The following is an 18405-nucleotide window of genomic DNA, read 5'->3' as shown; positions in this document are numbered from 1 at the left end:
GAGGCCAGTGCAGCCCTCCTTCTGCCTTTCCTTGAGCAGAGGGAAAGCTTGCAAAAGCTTCTCCCAGATCTGTGGGCTCCTGCTGAACTGAGGAGGCAGCTGGCTGAGCCAGGCACCTTGTCTGGGGTAAGGCAGCACAGAAAGAATGTGGGGATTTCCCAAAGACGTTCCTGCGGGAGGAGGAACAGGGCTGGCAGGTGGGTAGTGTGCTTGCTAGAGGCTTTGCTATGTGAAGTGAGGCTCTTCCAGGAGCCCTGACTTGTTTGCCTTGGCATGGCCTTGTCTGGGAAGTGTTTTTTCTTTGGGGGAAGGCTGGGTTGCAGGATTCAGCCCCTCCTGCCTCACTGCATCGCTGCCAAGCTGTTTTTTTTTTAAGCTAGTGCTTAGGGATGAGGAGGAGAGGGATGTCTGTGTGCTGGGGAGCTTGTGCTGGCATCCCATGTGTCTGAGATGGCACTGGCAGGGATTGAGGGGGGAGCAGGGATGCTCCAGTGGCTCCTGCTGTGTTTGTAAGTGCTGCTGTGTAGGATTCAGGGGACAGAGAGCCATGGTCTTGGTCTGCAAAGCCTGTTCAGATGCAGAGAGGGCCTACATGCAGTGGATCTGTCCCAAGTGCCTTACATCAGTGTGTAGGGAACGCTAGGGAAATATCAACTCATGCCTTCCCGTGGCTGGTGAGGTGGGAGGGCTGCAGGAGGAGGCTGCCAAAGGTGCTGTAGCTGTGGGGTGAAGGTGGGAGATGGCTTACTGCCATCTGTTATGTCCAGCATGTTGAGGCATTGGCAAAAAGCTCATCTCTCCTCTGCTTTCTTCCAACAGCCGCTGCAGATTGACGACAATTTCTGTGGCCAGGATTTTAACCAGCCGCTGGGAGGGACTGTCACCATCGAGGGGACCCCACTCTTTGTGGACAAGGAGGATGGGATGACCTCAGTGGCTGCCTATGACTACAGAGGACAAACTGTTGTCTTTGCAGGCACACGGAGTGGGAAGATCAAAAAGGTAGGAAAGCCCTCAGTGATGATAATGGGGAGGGATGGCTGCTTGCCTTGCTGGCCCTTTGTGGGGTGCAGGTTGGGCTGGGCCTCCATAAGAGAGTGACTTGATGTGTTTAGGGTATTGTGTCAAGGGCCAGTGGAGGGGTAATTTCCCCTTGCTTCTCTCTTCCAACCAAATTTACAAAATCTCTGCCTTTTGCAAGGGTTATGACATAAAGAAGTTGAGTCCTTGCTGATGGCTGATGAGAGCCCATCCCATCATGTCTTGGGGGCAGGTGGGCTTGCCCTGGGACTGCCATGAGGCAGGCTCTGTCCGTCTGGCCTTGTCATTGACCTGGGCAGGCTGGCCAGAGGTGGGTGCTGATGGCTCCAGCCTGGCGAGGGGGAGACTTCACTTCCTGTACCCCAGCACGGCACAAAAGGCTGCTTGTTGGTGGCAATTAGCAAATAGCTCCATGCGTGCCTTTCTCTGCCTGCATCTCCACAGGGCACGGATTTCCTGTTATCATAACATCATGCCTGTAATTACAGCTGTACATGCCCTGTGTAAACATAGCTTCCATTAACACATCCTCAGCCAGGGAAAGGCCACATGAAGGTCCTGGTAAAGTCCCTGCTGTGGACCAGAGCTGGTTTGGCCCATCTCTCTGTGACTTGTAAGATGCTGTTTTGGGCACAGCATTCTGCATTTTTGCTGCATCTCCTGGTCTGTGCTGGCCAGGGTGCCCTGCAGGGGGCAGGAATCTGGAGCAGGGTGCCATTGTGTAGTCCCCATATGTCCTACTCGCTCTGCCCCTGTTCCCCCAGGACCCCTGACAGACTTGCCTGTGCCCTTGCCTATTAGCAGTGTTTCTGGGGCATGGGCAGCACATGTTGGGGTGGGAGGCAGGGTGGAGGGGTCCTCTCTAGCCCCACATCTTCTATTTGTCTTTCTGCAGTCCTTGGAGGGGTGCACAGCGGCCGCAGGGCTGTCGGGATGGAGGCAGCTCATCCTCCCTTCTGGATCGATGAGGGATCCAGAGGGACTGGTGTCAGGTTGCTGCCTGCTTCTCCTGCCGCTGGGCTCCAGATGGGAGCTTTTAGATGGGGATGGGAAGGGAGGAGCACGTGGGAGGAGAGTTCAAAAAGGCACAACGACACTCTAGTTCCTCAGTTTCCTAGAGGGGCTGATGGTTGGTTTTTAGATGGCAAAGTGGATTTTTGTTCTGCTTTTTTCAGTTTTTCCCCAGTATTCTGCACCTTCAGAACCATTTGGAAGGGGTCAGCTAGTGTGTGTGTCTGATTGGTGTGTGGGCTGCAGGACTGCAGCCAGAACTTGATGCCCAGGTGTGGCTTGAGCGTGCTCCTTCCCTGCAAGGCTTTCTCAAGCTTTGTTTTTCCTGGTTTTAAACTTGGTGCCCCAAAGAGCTGGTGGGGCTCTCTGGCTGTGCAGGGCATGAGGACATGGAACTGATGAGACTCAAGAGACGGGTCTCAATGCTGGAATGCTGTGTAGGTTTTATAGGCGTATCTTACCTGGAGCCCCCAGATCCCCTGATGTTGCAGAGCTCTCTAATGACAGCATGGGAGCACTTTGCAGGCTCCAAGTCCTGCGCCACAGGGTCCTCTCCTTGTCCCTGCAGTGACCTTGAGGTGGGCAGCCCAGCCCTCCTGCGGCAGGGGCTGCCTGGCTGCCCGGCAAAGTGCTGCCTCAGCAGCTACCTGATCCTGCTGCCTGGCTGCCAGGGCTGGAGGCAGGGGAGGGCAGGGAGGGGCTGCTGACCTGGCTTTGAGTGGAACCAATGTGTCCCCAGTCAGGAGATGTGATACCTGGCAGGGGTTCAGCAAGGGTGTAGCCAAGGTGGCTCCTCCAGGCAGAGGGGATGTGTGTGGGGGTGTGGGAGGGTGCAACCTTTAGCAGTGGTTGCAGTCCCTCTGCTTTTAAGCTGTAGGTGCTTCCCACCGTCCCCTTGGCAAACACCCACACTAGGCTTGGTGCAGCCTGCCGGCCCCCCTGCCCTTTCCAGAAGCCCTGGCATCTCCTCTGGGAGAGGAAGGGCTGCACTGACAGCTGGGTGCCCCCCTCCCCACCCCCAGGAGCCCTGTAATGGATGCTGCTCTGCTGAGGGGCACTGGTCTCGCCATCTGGGCTGGGGTAAGGTCAGGCCAGAGTCACTGCCGCGTCTGGCTTTTCCTTGGATGGCAGCTCCCATGCCCAGCATTTGTCCAGACTGTTGCATGCAGACAGAGCTTCCCTTTGTCCCCCCCAAAAGCCGTGTGAGCCTGTGACTGTCCTGCAGCCTCTCCCCAGCCCTGCCACCAGCAGTTGCTGTCGGGTGGGCAGGGTGCTGGGCAGCACCTGCTGCCATCACAGCTGCAAGGAGACCCCAACTTTGGGGGGTTGGAAGGATCTTACAGGCAATGTGAGGTTTGCAAAACTGTCTGTGGGACAGGGGCTGTGGGCTGCGATGTGGAGGCACCAGGGGGATGGAGATCACGACCCCTGGCACGCTGAGCAGGTTGCAGCAGCGGAACCCATGGCAGCCCAGTCGCAGCTTGTCCGGCAGCATTACCAGGCAGGTGGTTATCTTTGGCTGATCCCGAGTTATGTGGAGAGGCCAGGCTTGGAAAGCCTTTAGTCCCACGTGCTCGCTGTCCTCCGTGCCAGCAGTCATGGGACTGAGGCTCTCAGGGAATTCCAGCCATGCCCAGGTGAACAATGCAGGGATGGGTTCCAACACTGCTGGAGCTGGCACTGAACCACTTCCTCTGTACTCCTGAGCTGGCAAACAGGGACCTGGCCTTGCACCCTATGGTCTGAGAGTTCTGTGAATGGGAAGTGACATGGGGACTTGAGCCATGAGCATGCTGCAGCAGGAATACCAGGGGATGTTTTTGAAAGGGAAATGAGGCTTGCATCCTAACGCTTGGGTTTTTTCTGGAAACCACCTGTCCTCAATTGGCAATATTTTTATTGGGCTGTTATCATTTTTCCAGGTTGTCTTTTCTCTTTTGTGGGTAGATAGGAAGCTGTGTGTATGATTGCAATGGGAGTGCTCAGTCATGTGCTGGAAAGGCATGTTTGACACTGCACCTATGTCTGCTCTTGAGCTGTGTATGCCAAAGACTTGATTTTGGGTGTGTTTGAAGTGTTGTATGGAGAGAGGGAAGAAGGCTGATACGGAAGGGGGTGTGCTGATGGTGCAACCCCCTCTCAGTGACCGCACTGTGCTGGGCTGGCGGCTGGGAGCCGGAGCAGTGGGACATTCTGGGAGGTGCAGCACAGACCCAGCTGCCCTCCTTCAGTGCCATCTGCTCCTCGTTATGCAAACACTACACTGCCTTGGGGCTCTGCTGAGCTCAGTGTAGCCCTTGTGGGTTGACCCAGTTTTGGGTGCTGTCTGGTTATTTTTGGGGGGATGAGCTGAGTTCCTCTCTCAAAGCGACCGGTGGCTCCCTGCCCACAGCTGTCCCTGGCTTCTGTGGAAGAGGGAGGCTGTGAGCTGTCCCTCCTGCCACAGCCCTACAGGAGGTACCCAGCACTGCTGGGGATCCAGGCACTGGAGATCCATAAGGCAGGCGTGGTTACAGGGCAGAGTAATCCCAGTGCATCCCAGCCAGCATAGCATCGGACTACACATCCCTGGCAGCCAGCTGAGCTCTCATTTTTGGAGGATTTTCTGTTTCCCCAGTCACCACTGCAATCCCTGTAGCTCTCTGTTCTGTCCTGGAGCTGGCTGGCCTTGGGCATGAACGCATCTTGCCTCCGTTGGGAATCTGCTCCCCCCTCAGGGCTTGTGCTTGCCACAGCTTGTTTATTCTCTCCCACAGAAAGCACAGCTGAACTGGGCCTATGTCTGGCTGCTTTGATTTCACTTCTTTGTTAATAATAATACTAATAGTACTACTAATAATAAACTCTTCATGCTAAGTGGGTTATCCCCAACCCTAACAGCAGGACATAGTGCTCCTCTCCTGGCCTGGAGAGGGTTGAGGGGCTCCCCTGAAGCTCCCTGTCCTGTGGGCCATGGGGGAGCTGATTTGATAGCCTGTGGAGGCACCTCCCCCGAGTTCTCTAAAAGCTTTGGGTTAAGGATGCCTCAGTGTGTTCGCAACCCTTGGTGTGCCTAAACAGAAAATAGGTGCTGTGGGGAGAGGGAGTTGCTGGCCAGGGCCTTTTTGGGATTTCCCTGTTGCCTGCTGGCTCCCTTTTATCGCAGAAGCCCCCATGTGTTGGGTGTGATGCATTACCTAATCATGGTCCACGTGAGCTGGGAGAAGCCATCAGGCTCCCTGCCCACCCGGCTGGTCCCTGTCCCCATGGATCCTTTCTCATCACCCTCTGCCTGGTGCTCAGGGTAAGCAGCTCTGGCTGAAAAGGGGCCCTTTGTGTCTCGGCGCGTGAAATCTGGCTCCCGGAGTGTGCGGGAAGGCTTGGCCCGCCTCGGGACCCTGCTGCTGGCTACCGTACTTACTGCCTGTGCCTCGGCTGGCTTTTCTTTTGGGGGGTGTGTGTGGGGACACAGGACAGATCTGGGGCATGAACCCTGCCCTGGCCCTGGCGGTGTCAGCTGGTGACCCTTGAGGACTCCCCAGGCACCGACCCCTGCGCAGCCCCTGGAAATGCTCTCCTGCCCGTGCTGCTGCCTCTTCCCAGCTGGCTGCCCGGCACAAGGGCCTTTTGTTCCTCCTGTTCCCTGTGCCCTGTCCTGCTCCGTCCCCATCCCATCCTCTGCAGACCCCTGTCCCCCTCCCCTGAGGCCTACGCTGACAGCCCCCTGGGCGCCTGGCTCAGCCCCGTGAGGGAGATGTGCTCCTCGGAGCATGCGCCCGCGCCTCTCCCCAGTCAATGGCAATCATTTTATTGGCATGACAAGGTAGCCGACGGTTGCCAAAGTGAATCCATCAAATACCTCTTGGCGGCTCCCCGCCCCCTCGAGAGCTCTTGCTGGAGTCGTTAAGCTGTTTTAATCAAGGTGGAGGCTGGAGAGCGGGCGTGTTAAGTGGATGGGGTGGGGAGGGGGCAGCGGAGCCTTCCTGTGCCCCTGCTCGTGGCAGGGAGCACTCGGCATCGCCCCATTGCTGCTCAGCAGGAAGGGGCCCTGCTCGCCGGCGCTGGGCTTTGTTGCGCCGCCCGGCTCTGAACAGGATGTCTCATTGTTGGAGGAAACAATTAGAAATTCATCGTGAACCGCTGGCCTCTGGGATCTGCCGGGGCGGCGAGGCCGTGGCTCCAGGCAGCTGCCAGCTTCGTCCTGGGGTGACTCCTGGAGGGGAATGACACTGGGGTTCCTGCTCCTGCCTCTTGCAGGATGGAGGAACATGAATATTTCCAGGCTCCTGACACTCCAAGGGCTGCTCCAGCATGCTCATACAGCCTTGGGGAAGAAGAGGAAGTGTCAGGGGACTCACTGCCCTCAAAGCCTGCTCCCTCCACCCTCCGTGCCCCCAGGCTTTTTGACTCACAAGCCACAACTCTCTTTCTTCTTTCCCCTCATCTGCTCCGCTCTCTCCACGCAAAGCTGGCAGGTGAGCGAGGCCTGGGAGCCTGGCGCCCGGCCAGCCGGGAGGCAGCAGCAGCCAGCCCTGCTCCAACCTTCGCTGCTGAAAGCGCTGACGGTGCAGGGCTCTGCTCTCCCTGGCGCCGGGCAACCGCAGGCAGCCGTGGGCCTCCCCCCTTCCATCATCCGCGCCCCACGGCAGCGCGGCCGCCGGGCTCCACCGCTCTCAGGCAAGGTGACTTTTGGGCAACAGCACGTTGTGAAAGCCGGAGGAGGCTTGGGGATGGAGGTGGATCCCAAAGATCCCGTGTCTTCAAAAGTACCGGTGCAAACCTGGCTTGTGTAGTCATTCTGCGAGGGGGTTTGAGGGCAAAACGCCGCTTGGCAGCCCCTCAGGACAGGTCGGTGCTGCCCTGCAGGGTTTGCTCAGGAGCTGGAGGATCTGTGCCAGCCGAACACAGCATCACCTTCACAGCTGACCATCCCATGCCCTGGCAGGGGCTGCCACCCTGGAAGTATTGTGGAAATGAGGCTGGGAAAGGAAAAAGCAAGAGCCTGCGAGGGTTTGTGACTGTGTGCCTTGCTGTTCCTGCCCTGGTTGTTGCAGGGCTGTGTAAAGCATTGGTGGCCCTGGCTTTGCGGTTCTGGGAGAACAAGGCAGATGAGCGATCTTTGGGGTCGTTGATGGGGGCGCTGAGCCCCTATAAATGTTTGGATCACACTCACTGGGGGCTGTTGTTAGGAAAAAGGGTGCGTGGGCTGGCTGGGGGTGTGCAGGGCCAGCAGTGAGCAGTAGTTTTTCCCTCCTGGTGGGCTTGGTTTAGTTGCTGAAGCATGAAGCTGCTGAGCATTTTCTTCTGCATCTCTCTGCTGCTGAACGCAGGGCTGTGGCCCCTGTCTGTGACCTCTGTTCTGCTGGGAAGAACGGGGAGCACGACTCTTGCTTTGGACTATGCCTCCTGCTGGGGACCTCTGTGGTGGCCCCTAGGGGACAGGGCAGGGGGAAAAGCCGGGCCATTAAAATGGAAATGAGCTGGGAGGGCCCAGCTCTGTTGGATCTCTCCTGTTGGAGCCATTGTGCCTATTCACTGGCTGACTTTCACAAACACTGACTAATTTTGGCTTTTCAGGTGGGAGAATGGCCCCTACCTCCCACCAAAGGCAGCTAGGGAGGATGTCTTGGCTCATCAAGAAGGCTACGGTTTGGGAGGCAGGGACTGTCGGTATGCCTGGTGTGAAAGGGCAGTGCTGGTGTCCTGCTTGGCCTTTGTACAGGCCCATTAACCCAGATTTAATGGTGCCTGAGGAATTTGCCCTCAGCCCCTGGCCTGCTGGAGGAGGGAGGGTGTGTGCTTAGCAGGAACTCAGGCAGCTCCAGTGTTGTCTGGGTCTCTTCGTGCTCCAGCCCCACCTCAGGTAGAGACATGACTATGGGGAAGGTCAGACATCCCCATGAGTTGACCTCCCTGCTTTTCCCTTCTGGGTTGGGAGGAAAATCCATCAAAGATCAAGTGCAAGGTGGAGGTATGGCACTTGGGGATGCAGGATGTGGACTCCAGCTGCCCCTTAGTGGCTGCTGGATCCTGTAATCCATCTCTGAGACTTTGATACATGGGTGGTCATTTGTCTCCAAGTCCAGGTGGGGATGGTGTCAGTCCCAGGCTGCTTGGAAGAGTTGCTGTTCGGCCTCTTGTTATCTCCTGCCCTTGTTAATTACAGGCTTTTCTGAAGTGGAACAGGAGAAAGGATGCCAGTGGCAGGCTGGTGGGGAAGGCAGCAGAAAGGTGTTGCATGGGTCAGCAGTGTGAGGTGAAATAGGAATAAAGGAGCTGGGGTGGGTGCTGGGTGATGGTGAGAATGCAGACCCCTGGGACAATGTCTCGGTTTCTCTCTGGTGCTTTCCCTGGATGACCTGTGCTACCAGAGCTGATCCTGGCACCTCCCTGCTCTTTGTGAACCTGTGGACCAGCTGCCAGCACGAAACCTCCCCGTGGCAGTGAGAGCAATTGTCTACATGGGAAGCAAGTGGGAAAGTTTTATTTAATGGATGCTTAGTTCTTTTAATGCCATTTAGCAGCTGGAGAGAAGGAAGAGAGCCAGTGCTGTGTGACAAGCCAGCTCTCTGCAGACGGAGAATGGGCTGAAGTAGTGGGGAGCATCCCTACAGTCTGGCAGAGAAAGGCAGGATAATGTGATAGTGCTTTAATTTGTCCACGCTTTGTGCTCTTGAGGGCAGCATCGTTTGGTAGCTTTGTGCTGGGACAGATCTGGCATGACCGGGGTGCTCAGCCCTGGAAAGCAAGGAGAGGGATGCAAGGGGGGCTTCTACTGCTAGAGCAGGTGCTGGGGGAAGCAGCTCCCTCCCACCATAATCTGTATGGGCAAAAGAAACAACACCGGGCTGAAAAAAGCCAGTGTGGTTTTTATTAGCTACAACCCTAATGATGTATTTTGGATTGCTCTCCTGCGTGGATAAAAATTACCAGTCCTTGAATGAAGGGGAAATAAAAAAGTCTCTCTGACCTTGAAGCTGTTCGTTCACTTGTCTTCATTTCATTCCCCTTGGCTGGGGATGCAGGTCAGTTTTGGGTCCTATTTATAGTCCGCTTCGTTTGATGGTTTTCTTTACAAAGTGAAAGGTTGTCACCTTTGTTTCTCTGATACTGCAGAGAGGAGCTGCTCTAGGGAAAAGGAAGAATAAATGAGAAATTTCTCAGAGTGTTCCTGTATGCGGCAAAGCTTTGTAATCTGGAAAGATCAAAGAAGCCCTGGACTGCCCACTTGAGCTCCTTGTGTGGAGGCAGCCAGGGTCCATGGTGCCTTGAGAGATACAGGGTGATGCTTTTCTGTGCTGGCCAGTGGCTGCTGGGGCTGATCAGAGCCTTTATTTGCACCAAAACAGAGATAGTTTCCCTTTCCAGGCAGCTTGGCTCATGTCTCCACATCTGGCACGGCTGGCTGTTGTTGAAATAACATGTGAGCTTGATTCTTCCCTTCTCCCACTCCCATGAAGGAAGCTGTGGCTGTGTTGTCCATCTTCACTGAAGCCACATGTCCACAGGAGCCTGACTGCTGGAGTTTAATCCCCTGCCTGTGGCTGCATCTCCTCCTCCAGCCCGGTCCCTGACAGACAGACTCGTTGAAACAACAAATGTTGCCATAATTTAATTTTCAGGCAAACAGTAGTCCGGGGACAATGTTAAATTCATGAAACTGGCTTAATGCGATGACATTTAATGAAGCAATTTGTGCGCTAGCGTGGCTGTGCGTGGCTCTGGAGTAGTGGGGATGCCGCTCCACCCTGCTCTCTCTTTGGGAACAGACTGGGAAAGGTCGGTGCTCCAGGGTAAAAGAGGAGGGCTGTCCCACTGCCCTCCAGGCTGTGTGTGCTCTTGTGGTGCAGCTTTCCCAGGCTGCTCCCTGATGCCTTTGCAGTGTGGGCTGGGAGCTGGTGGGTCCAAGTTCTGTGGTTTGGCCTGAAGGGACAGGTTGATCAGAATGTTTTGGAGCAGTAGGGGACCTGTCCTCTGCAGCCTTTGCTTTGCTTGGACTTTTCCTCCCTGTGTCTGGAGTCCTGGAAAGGTTCTTTGCCCCCTGGCCTTCTTAGTGGGCCAGATTGAAGCCTCAAGCCCTGTAGCACCCCATCTCCCATGCATGTGGTGCTGGCTCTTCCCTCCAGAGCCACCCTGGGATGCAGCATCCCATGGGTTAAGAGGCTGTTCCCTCTGGAGCAAGGATTAGGAATTATGCTGCACTGTGAGAGCACAGGCTTGGCTTTGGGGGGGATTTACTGTTCATAAAGCAGGTGAGAAGAGGCAGTTTGGAGGGTGGAGAGACTGGCTGCTTGCTCCAGGGGTGGATTGGATTTGTGTCATCCCACCAGCATCTCTTGGGCATCCTGGCACCAGCAATGCATGGGCTTCTGCTGTGTCCCAGGAGAGGGTTTCCTGCCATTTCTTTCTCCCCTTGATGATTGACAGTGCCCTGTAGATCTTAATTATGTGCCGGCATCCACAAAGCAAACCTGGCGCTGCTGTAGCTGGAGGCTTAATGCTGGTAATGCTGCTCCGTGGGCAGGCAGTTCCCGAGGTGAGGGGTTTCCCTGCCTTTCTAGGGACAACTTGTAGTCGTTGATGGATATGATGGACCTCTGGAGCTGTGGCAGTGGGAGCTGGACTAGGGACAGGTGAAGGGATGGTGTTAAATGTACATGAGATTTTGGCGTGGCTCTTCTTTGGTGGAGCTCAGGGAGGAGGGAGCTGGAGACACAGGGATGTCACTTCCTTGGAGAACCCCATGTCATGCATCTCACCTTGAAGGACACAGTATCCATATGTATCCAGCAGGGCTTTTCTCACCTTCAGTCCTCCCTTGTCCCTTCTGTATATTCCCAACCCTCCCAGCAGCAACCCCAATCAAAACCTGAGCTCCACTAAACTCATGTCACTGCTGATGCTCCTCCCAAGCAGGACTTTAAGCTAAATTTTTACTGAAAGACAGTCAAATCCTTCTGAGGATGGATGTTTGGCTCAGCAGAGGTGCTTGTGGGAAAGCTTGAGGTCTGTAGAGCAGTTTGCAGTCCTGCTGATCTTGAAGGCTGGGTCAGTGCCTGGCTGTTCTCTTGAATTTTTGCTTTTCGTCAAAAATTAATTGGTAGTTGTTGAGCAGAATGCAACTGAAAAAATTAATGGAGGAAAATATGATGCAGTTTGATGTGTGCACGCATGTGTGTCTCTCTCTTTCTGCATATGTATTTATTTTTCTTTGAAAGTTTCCAGAAATAGGTCTGTGTCTTGGCCAGGGTGACTGCATCTGTAATTAGCTAAGGAAAGTGGGTGTCTTGGTGACAGCCACACAGAAATGCTCAGCATCCCTGGTGAGGATGGTGGGATGTGGGACCTTGGAGGCATCTAGTCCTGACAGCTTCCTTAGTAGAGGGAGGGGAGCAGCCTCTGCCCCCCTGGATGCAAACACTAGATTGGGTTGGGCTTACTGCCACCACCCCTGGTTTCCTGGGGGAGGGTGATGCCTGTGATGGTTTATTTGAGAGCTAAGCAAAGTCCTTTAAAAAGACCCAAACCCCTGAAAACTGCACCATGTATGCATGGCTTGTGCCAGCTGATCCCCACCCTGTGTGAGGGATGGGAACTTCCCAAACTGAATTCTCCCTTTCTTTCTCCAGGATTACTCCATGTTGCTCTCCCTCTCTTTCTGGTATGTTTATGAGCCTCAAGGGATCTTGTTTTTACGCTCAACGTTTAAAATTAAAGATGTGTTTCTAGTAGGTGAGATAAACACTCCCTGTCTCAGCTGGGAGTTTTCTTCCTGCCTCTCTTTCCCTCCTCGAATCTGCCAGTGGGAAAGTGTGAGCTTGTGGCTGGAGCACGTAACCTGGGAATGAGATTCCTGGACTCTCCCAGGGGGATGAGTCAGCTTTGGTGCAGGATGTGTGAGCTTTGGCTTCTTCCTCCAGTGACTTCTTATTTTAAGAGAGGGCAAAAAAATTGCTGCCTTTGGCGTGGGGATGGAGGAGCAGGGAATGGGGAGGGGTAAATGTGCTTGCTCGAGCTTCAGAGTGTGGCTCACCTTGGTGGCTAAGGGCACACCATGTGGTGATGTGGTGCTGCTGCCCATTTGCAGGTGTGCTCCTTAAATTGTGGTAACCTGGTTGTACGACAGCATCAGCATTTCTGGCTGGAGGCTGTGGCAGGGCTGGCACAGCCTGGGTTGGCACCCACCACCTGTGGTCCCTGCTGGATGTGTTGCTCTTCGTGCCTTGAGCATGTCCCCCTGCTCTTTAGCCACTTGTCCCAGAGGCAGAGCACATCTGTGTCCCTCCCTTCATGGAGTCCAGCATCACGACTTGTCTTCCCTTCTGCAGCCTCATCCTTTCATCCCTCATGCAGCTGAGGTTGTTTCGCCTGCCCTCCTGGGATACTGAGATGAGACTGGGCTTTATTTCAGAAGTGGAAGTGATAAAGAGCATCCAAACAGCTCTGGTACTCCCCAAGACCTTATCTGCCTGGGTGGCTGTCGATGGAAGAATCTCCACTCACCTCTGCTTGGCTTGGTTCCCCCTTTCATGTGCTGTCACACTTGTGTGAACATCCTCACCACTGTGCTATGAAAGCCATGGCTAGAAACACAGCCCAGTTCTCCAAGTACATGATTTTTCAGCTGAGACTTGGCTCACTGTGCATTTCTGAGTTGGAGCCAGAGGTGACACCTCATACCTGAGGACCAGAGGTAATTTTTCAGTATCTACCGAGCTCCAGGTCTTGCCCTTAGTGTCCCTGCCATGGGTGGTAGCTCACACTGGTCAAGGCTGTTGAGTCAAAATTGTTGTTTTTGACCCCTCTAACCTCCTGAATTCTGTTTATGCTCAAGACCAGGGAGAAACAGAGAGAGAGCAAATGTTTTTTAAATAGCTTGCGAGTTTCTGGTGTTGTTTTTCATCAGGAAAATGATAGTTGTGTAGAGGCAATTAATTGGAGGAAAAGTTTCTGGTAATAAATGTCAAGAATGTTTCAAGGATGATTTGGGTAAAATACACTTTTTTTAAAGCCTCCCAGCAAAACAAAAGCCTTACCCTATTTTGAATTTTGCCAGAGAGAAACAACTACAAAACTTCAAATTTTTTTTTTTTTTGTTTTCTTTCTTTTTGGTGTGTGAGTGTGTAACTTTAAGTGCTTTTTTCCCTGCTCAGCCTGTGCTCCTTAAATAAAAGCATGTGTTTTCCTGGCGTGGCTCCCTCGAGGCAGCTCTGTTGGAGTGGAGGGCAGGGGCTGTGGAGGTGATGGCTGCACAAGTCCAGGCAAGTCCTGGTTTTTGGCAGGAGCTGGAGTTCTCCCTTTTTTGGGGCGGGGTGGGGGGGAAGGGAGGAGGTGGTGGATGTGGTCAGTTCCCTTCTCCTGCCTACATTGTCCAGTTCTTCTCTGTGCCAGCTGTGGATGGTGATGCCTGCAGCCAAAAGGAGGAACAATCTTGAGACGTGTGGCATGCTTTGATATCCTGGGGCAGAAGGTGATAAAGGAAAGAATTAAAGCTTCAGAGTGATGTTAGAGCCTTGGCTGCCTCTCCTGGAGCAGCCATGGCCTGCAGCTTGTGGGCTGTTGGTAACCCTGCTGTGCCTCTTGCTCCCTAGAGCATGGGGAGGTTGGCATGGAAAAACTGACATTTTATGGGGGAGTGATTTCCTAGTGGGGAAAGTTCCTAGTCTGTTTCTGTGCATGGTCTCAAACATCCCTGGGGTGCTGTGGCTGAGTGAACCTGCCAGGGAGCTCTGCTCACCCCGGAGCGGCCGAGCCCTGCTGCGTGCTGCCTTCCAGCCACAGCCGTACCTTTGGTCCCAGCTGTGGGGTTCAGTGCTGGTGTGTTTTTCATAAAGGCTCTTAATCACATACAGGATGTTTCTGTTTGTTCAAGCAATGAAATCACACAAACAACCCACCCCCAGTTTGGCTTTTGCAGGGCGTCAGCTGCTCGACCCAAGTCCTCGGCAGAGCCGGAGCAATGCTCTCTTCTCCTCCTCCAGCTCTCGACCCAGCAGTGCGGCGAGAGCGTGCCTTTCATGTTGTGGACATGCCCTGGAAAGCTGCCTGCCCGGCACTGGGGATGGGATTGCATTAGGGTTGGGAGCTGGGGCTGACTCATCACCGGGGTGCTTGGCTGAGGCAGCTGCAGCATCTCGCAGGAGCTGGCAGAAAGGCTGGGAGACCTCGAGCCAGGACCAGCCCCGAATTCTGGGGGCTCGGTTGCAGGCAGGCTGCACATGAGGGATGGTGCCCCCCCAGACCCTCTCCTAAGAGGACCATGGTGGTTTTTTGGGTGGGTGGGAGGTGGGTTGCAGGCATCTTCTTGTTCCTGGGTGCTGGGGTTGTGTATTTTTGCATTACCCCAAGTACTCAGTCCTGGGTGGGGATATCACAGACCTGCCACTGCATCATCATATTTAGCTTTGGGTATTGTCCTTCGGGGTATTAAGCAGAAGGAGAACAGGAATACGTCAGGGTGGATTGAAATAAAAAAAACACCCTGACTTTTCTCACTCCTGTTGCCTGCATTGGTCCCATGGCTGCCGTTTCCATGGTAAAGCAGCGGGCCCGTAACCCAGCCTGCCCTCAGCGTTTCGAGGAGCAAAAATCCTCGGAGATGACAAGAATAATTTAACGAGCCATTAACAAGAGTGGGAGAAAACACCGGAGGAGCTGGAGCAGGGTCGGGGTGGGGGCGAGGGGAGGCAGGGCTGGCTTTTGGCAGGGAGAGGGTCACGTTGGCAGCCTGCTCGCCTCGCCTTCGATGTGTTATGAAGTTTTGGAGGCTGCTTGAAAAGTGTCTGGGGAGCGATGGCGAGCCAAGTGGGCTGCGGGTCAGCTCACAGCTAAACATGTTGTTGTGTAAAATTGCAGTCAATTAATTTGAGACCTGCCAATTTCAACTGCAGAGCGCTAGGAGGTTCTGTCAAGTTTTCAATGGGATAGAAAGGGGGAAGGGGGGGATTAGTTTTCAGCACTTGGACAGGCAAATAGTGATCCTCTGCCCAAGCCTGCAAAGCACCTCCTCCTTTCTCTGCTGCTTTTGCTTGCAGTAAGCTCAGGCTCCACTGATGTTAAAAGTCCTTCTGGTGTGTGCTATCAGGGCTGAAATGGCTGAAGGATGTTACACAGAGCCTGGTGCTCTGCTGATGACCATTTAGGGCTTGGGGAAGCATTGGCTGCAGGGACACGACCCACTCCTCTTTGGCTTAGCAGTATTCCTTCTCCATAGTCTTGTGGGCAGTATCCTCTTTCTAGCATTCCCAAAGTGGTCTTCCCCAAACTTATTGATTCCTGCAAGCCTGCAGGTCCTTGGCATGCTGGGAGGTACACTGGCTGTCTGAAATAGAGGAGGAGCTGGAAAATGCTCAGGGCAGGCCCAAGAGGTGCCCTGTGTCCCCTGCGTGCAGCCCTGGAGGTCAATCCTTGTGATGAGGTGCATAGGCTGGTACTCACCATGCAAGAAGACAGCGTGTCCCAGAGAGCTGATGGCAAGGTGGGCACAATGTCTGAACCCCAAAAAGGGTTATTCTCCCCTCATTGATAGTGGGGTGATGCTGCTCTGCACAGAGCCCCTCTTTCTGTCTGTGTCCTCCTTCCAACTACTCCCTGTGCCTCTGATCCTCTTGTGCTGCAGAAACACAGCACCCCCTGTAATGGGATCTGGGCTGAAAACTTTGCTGAGGTTTTGCTCTCTACAGCAACTTTAATTTGAAAAGTGTTTCCTGGGTTCTGGGGGGTGTGTGTTTGTATGTGCATCTGCAAGCTGGCTTTCTTTTTTTTTCCTTCCCTGTTATTTTTTTCTTGTTTTACAGCTTAATGAAACTTCTGAGAAAGTGCAGCTCTGTTGTGAGTAAGAGTCATGAGACTGGTGGGGCGAGCTGGCTTTGGCTTGCTGGGGGTTGAGCTCCTTGGGGCTGCTTGAGCCTGAGACTTGTGCCTCAGCTTTTCCCTGTCCTTATCCCAGCTTGCTTTTCCATCCACAAAAACACTGTTCCTTAGATTTACACACATATGCTCATGCATCTTTTATTCCTGTGTCCTTATACCTGCGCTTTTGCTGTCACCTCTGCCATCACAGCTCTATGTCCCCAGGACACAGTGCCCAACTGCTGTTGCTTTCTATTTTGTCATCAAAGGGTGTAAATCCACTTCTCCCAGACTCCTGGGGCTCAGAACCAGCTGTGTACCCCACCATGTCCATGGGTTTGTGCTTTTCTGAGCAAGGGCTTTGTGCTTTTCTGAGCAAGGCTTTGCTCAGCACCTGTGTGTGTGATGGAGCTGCTGCACGTCCCTGCAGGGCTGCAGACTGGCTGCTCCTTGTTGCTGGCAGGAGAGGGGATTTGGAGGCAGGTCCCTCTAGAGCCAGGCTCTGCTGCTTAGGCACTGCTGTCTGCGGACTTCCCCAGAATATATTAAGCGTAATTTCCTCCTGCTTCACCGGAAGCTTGTTAATATTTCACTGGGGCATGGGGGCAGACTGCAAAGCCCACACTTCAAAGGAGGGCAGCTTTCAGCAGCTCTAGGGTTAGCTTTTGGTTTTCCCAGCTCTTGCTATAACTTGTTCTGTGGTTTTGAAAATAGGTAAAAAAACCCCAACCACCTAGCTGAGCAGAAAGCCCAGGAAAAGCCCACCAGGTCTGCATGTCCCTGCCTTGCTGAGCCAGGCTGTGGCTCTGCTGTCTGCTCAGCTCCACTCTTCCCACACTGACATTTGGGGAAAAAAATTGTAAATCCTTGTCTGGATGCTTTGTGAGCCCACTTTGGTTTGAAATGGCTGGGAGAAACCCAGTGCAGCTTGGATGTGCCCTACTGCTGCCAGCATGGCTTGTGGGTGGGCTGAGGTGGGTTCCCCTTCCATGAGAGGAGATTTTTGGAAATGACTTTTAGGGAATTACTTTTGCCTGATTCTGGACTCCACAAATCGGAGCAGGATTGGCCCTCCAGGAGCAATAACAGAAGAATTACTGCATTGCATGGGCGTCTTTATGTGTTTTTTAAACTGTACCTCCTAATTATAAATAATGGCTGCGATATGAGATATGATTATGATGGATGGTGATTCTGTATTCTGTGTGCATTAGCGGCTTTAACCTTGCTGGGGTAATTATGTCTCATTTCAAATTCTGATACTATTTATTTGAGGTAGGGGACTGGGAATTTAATTTCTACTGCTTTGTCTTTTAGTATTATTATTATTTGAAAAAGATACCTTTGCAAAATTGTTTTTTAATCATTCCCTCCAGTTGGCAGCACCAGTTTATTAATATTTTCAGTGCCCTTGTGGGGCTGTTTTGGAAATGTTTGTAAAGGTAGATGTTTTGGGGGAATGTGAAGCTGAGGGCTGATGTGTAGGAGAGGAGCTATGCCTGCAAGACACTGGTGTGAACCCTGCAGCTTCAGTCTTCCCAGAGCAGCTGCCTTTGGCACTGTCTGCTGCTGACCCACGTGTCTCTGCCAGCCTGGGCTCCCTCCTCACATGAGGTCCCTGGAGGTCCAGGAAGGGCTGAGCCATCGTCCTGCCCACCCCTCACCATCTTCGATGGCACGTTTAATTAAAAACTGCATCAACCCGAAGATTGTGCACGTGGTCCTTAATCAGTTTGAAGTCTCTGTGAGAATAAAGTAATTATACTACTTGTTTGGTTACAGTAATTAAAACTTTAATTAACATCATTTCCCACCCCTTGGCCTCCATTTACAGATATTCAGGCATGTGATGGGTGTCTGCCAGGGTTGCATCTCGGCATAAAGCTGTTTATCCGGGCGCTGTCTGCCTGTCCCCATCTCCTTTCCCTCCAGCACCAGGCTGGTAAGGTCCAGCTATTCTTGACTCCAGCCCAGTTCTCTCCAGGCTGCCAAGTGTCAACTGCATTCCTGTGTGGGAATGCTCCATGGCCAAGGTGCTGGCAAGTCCTGGTGGGTAGCACCTCCACTTGAGACCCCCTGGGAATGGTGGAGAGGGTGGTAGGTGTTCCTTGAAGATCTTCTGAGGACTTAGTTTTAGATGTGGAATGTGGTTCTGGTCTGGTCTTACCAAGAGCTGGGCTTTCAGAGAGCAGCCCTGCATTCACAGGAGGAATTTGTTAAGGAGACAGCCAGGCTCTTCATTTCCCATTGCACAGACCTGCAAGAGCTGAGGTCATGATGATTTGTGGCTGAGTGCTATCACACCTGGAAAGCTCAGTGTTGGGTCCAGCCCCTCTGCACCCCACTGGCCACACCACCCTGTGGTCAGTGATGGGCTCTGTGTTGGTCAACAGGACCCTGTGCTCCCTGAGAGCCTGCAGAAGGCATTGCTGCCTTCAGAGGCAGAGCAGGGAGTTCTGCATCAGTTCCAAAGGAAATCCATGCTGTGTAAAACCTGAGCTCTTAAATATCTTGAGCAGCATC

The 18405-nt window shown here is 53.5% G+C and overlaps 1 protein-coding gene and 1 long non-coding RNA gene across 3 annotated transcripts in view; one reads left to right on the top strand and one right to left on the bottom strand.

The window, feature by feature from the left end:
- Positions 1 to 18405, top strand: part of PLXNA1 (plexin A1) — a 111661-nt gene that overhangs the window by 20288 nt on the left and 72968 nt on the right. For both annotated transcript variants that reach the window (XM_086845840.1, XM_086845842.1), the window contains exon 3: positions 820 to 1002. In XM_086845840.1, the coding sequence (XP_086701966.1) occupies positions 820 to 1002 (183 nt within the window). The remainder of the gene's footprint in view (positions 1 to 819; positions 1003 to 18405) is intronic.
- LOC111935067 (uncharacterized) lies at positions 2382 to 6608 on the bottom strand. The gene is made up of 2 exons (XR_002867580.2): positions 6444 to 6608; positions 2382 to 6355 (listed from the first exon to the last, which is right to left on the bottom strand). It is a non-coding gene; the product is annotated as an uncharacterized LOC111935067 (long non-coding RNA).

Source organism: Cyanistes caeruleus, chromosome 11, assembly GCF_971803275.1.
Source record: "Cyanistes caeruleus chromosome 11, bCyaCae1.hap1.1, whole genome shotgun sequence".
NCBI lineage: Eukaryota > Metazoa > Chordata > Aves > Passeriformes > Paridae > Cyanistes > Cyanistes caeruleus.
Note: the sequence above shows the minus strand (reverse complement) of the source record. Positions and strands in the feature narration are given on the sequence as shown.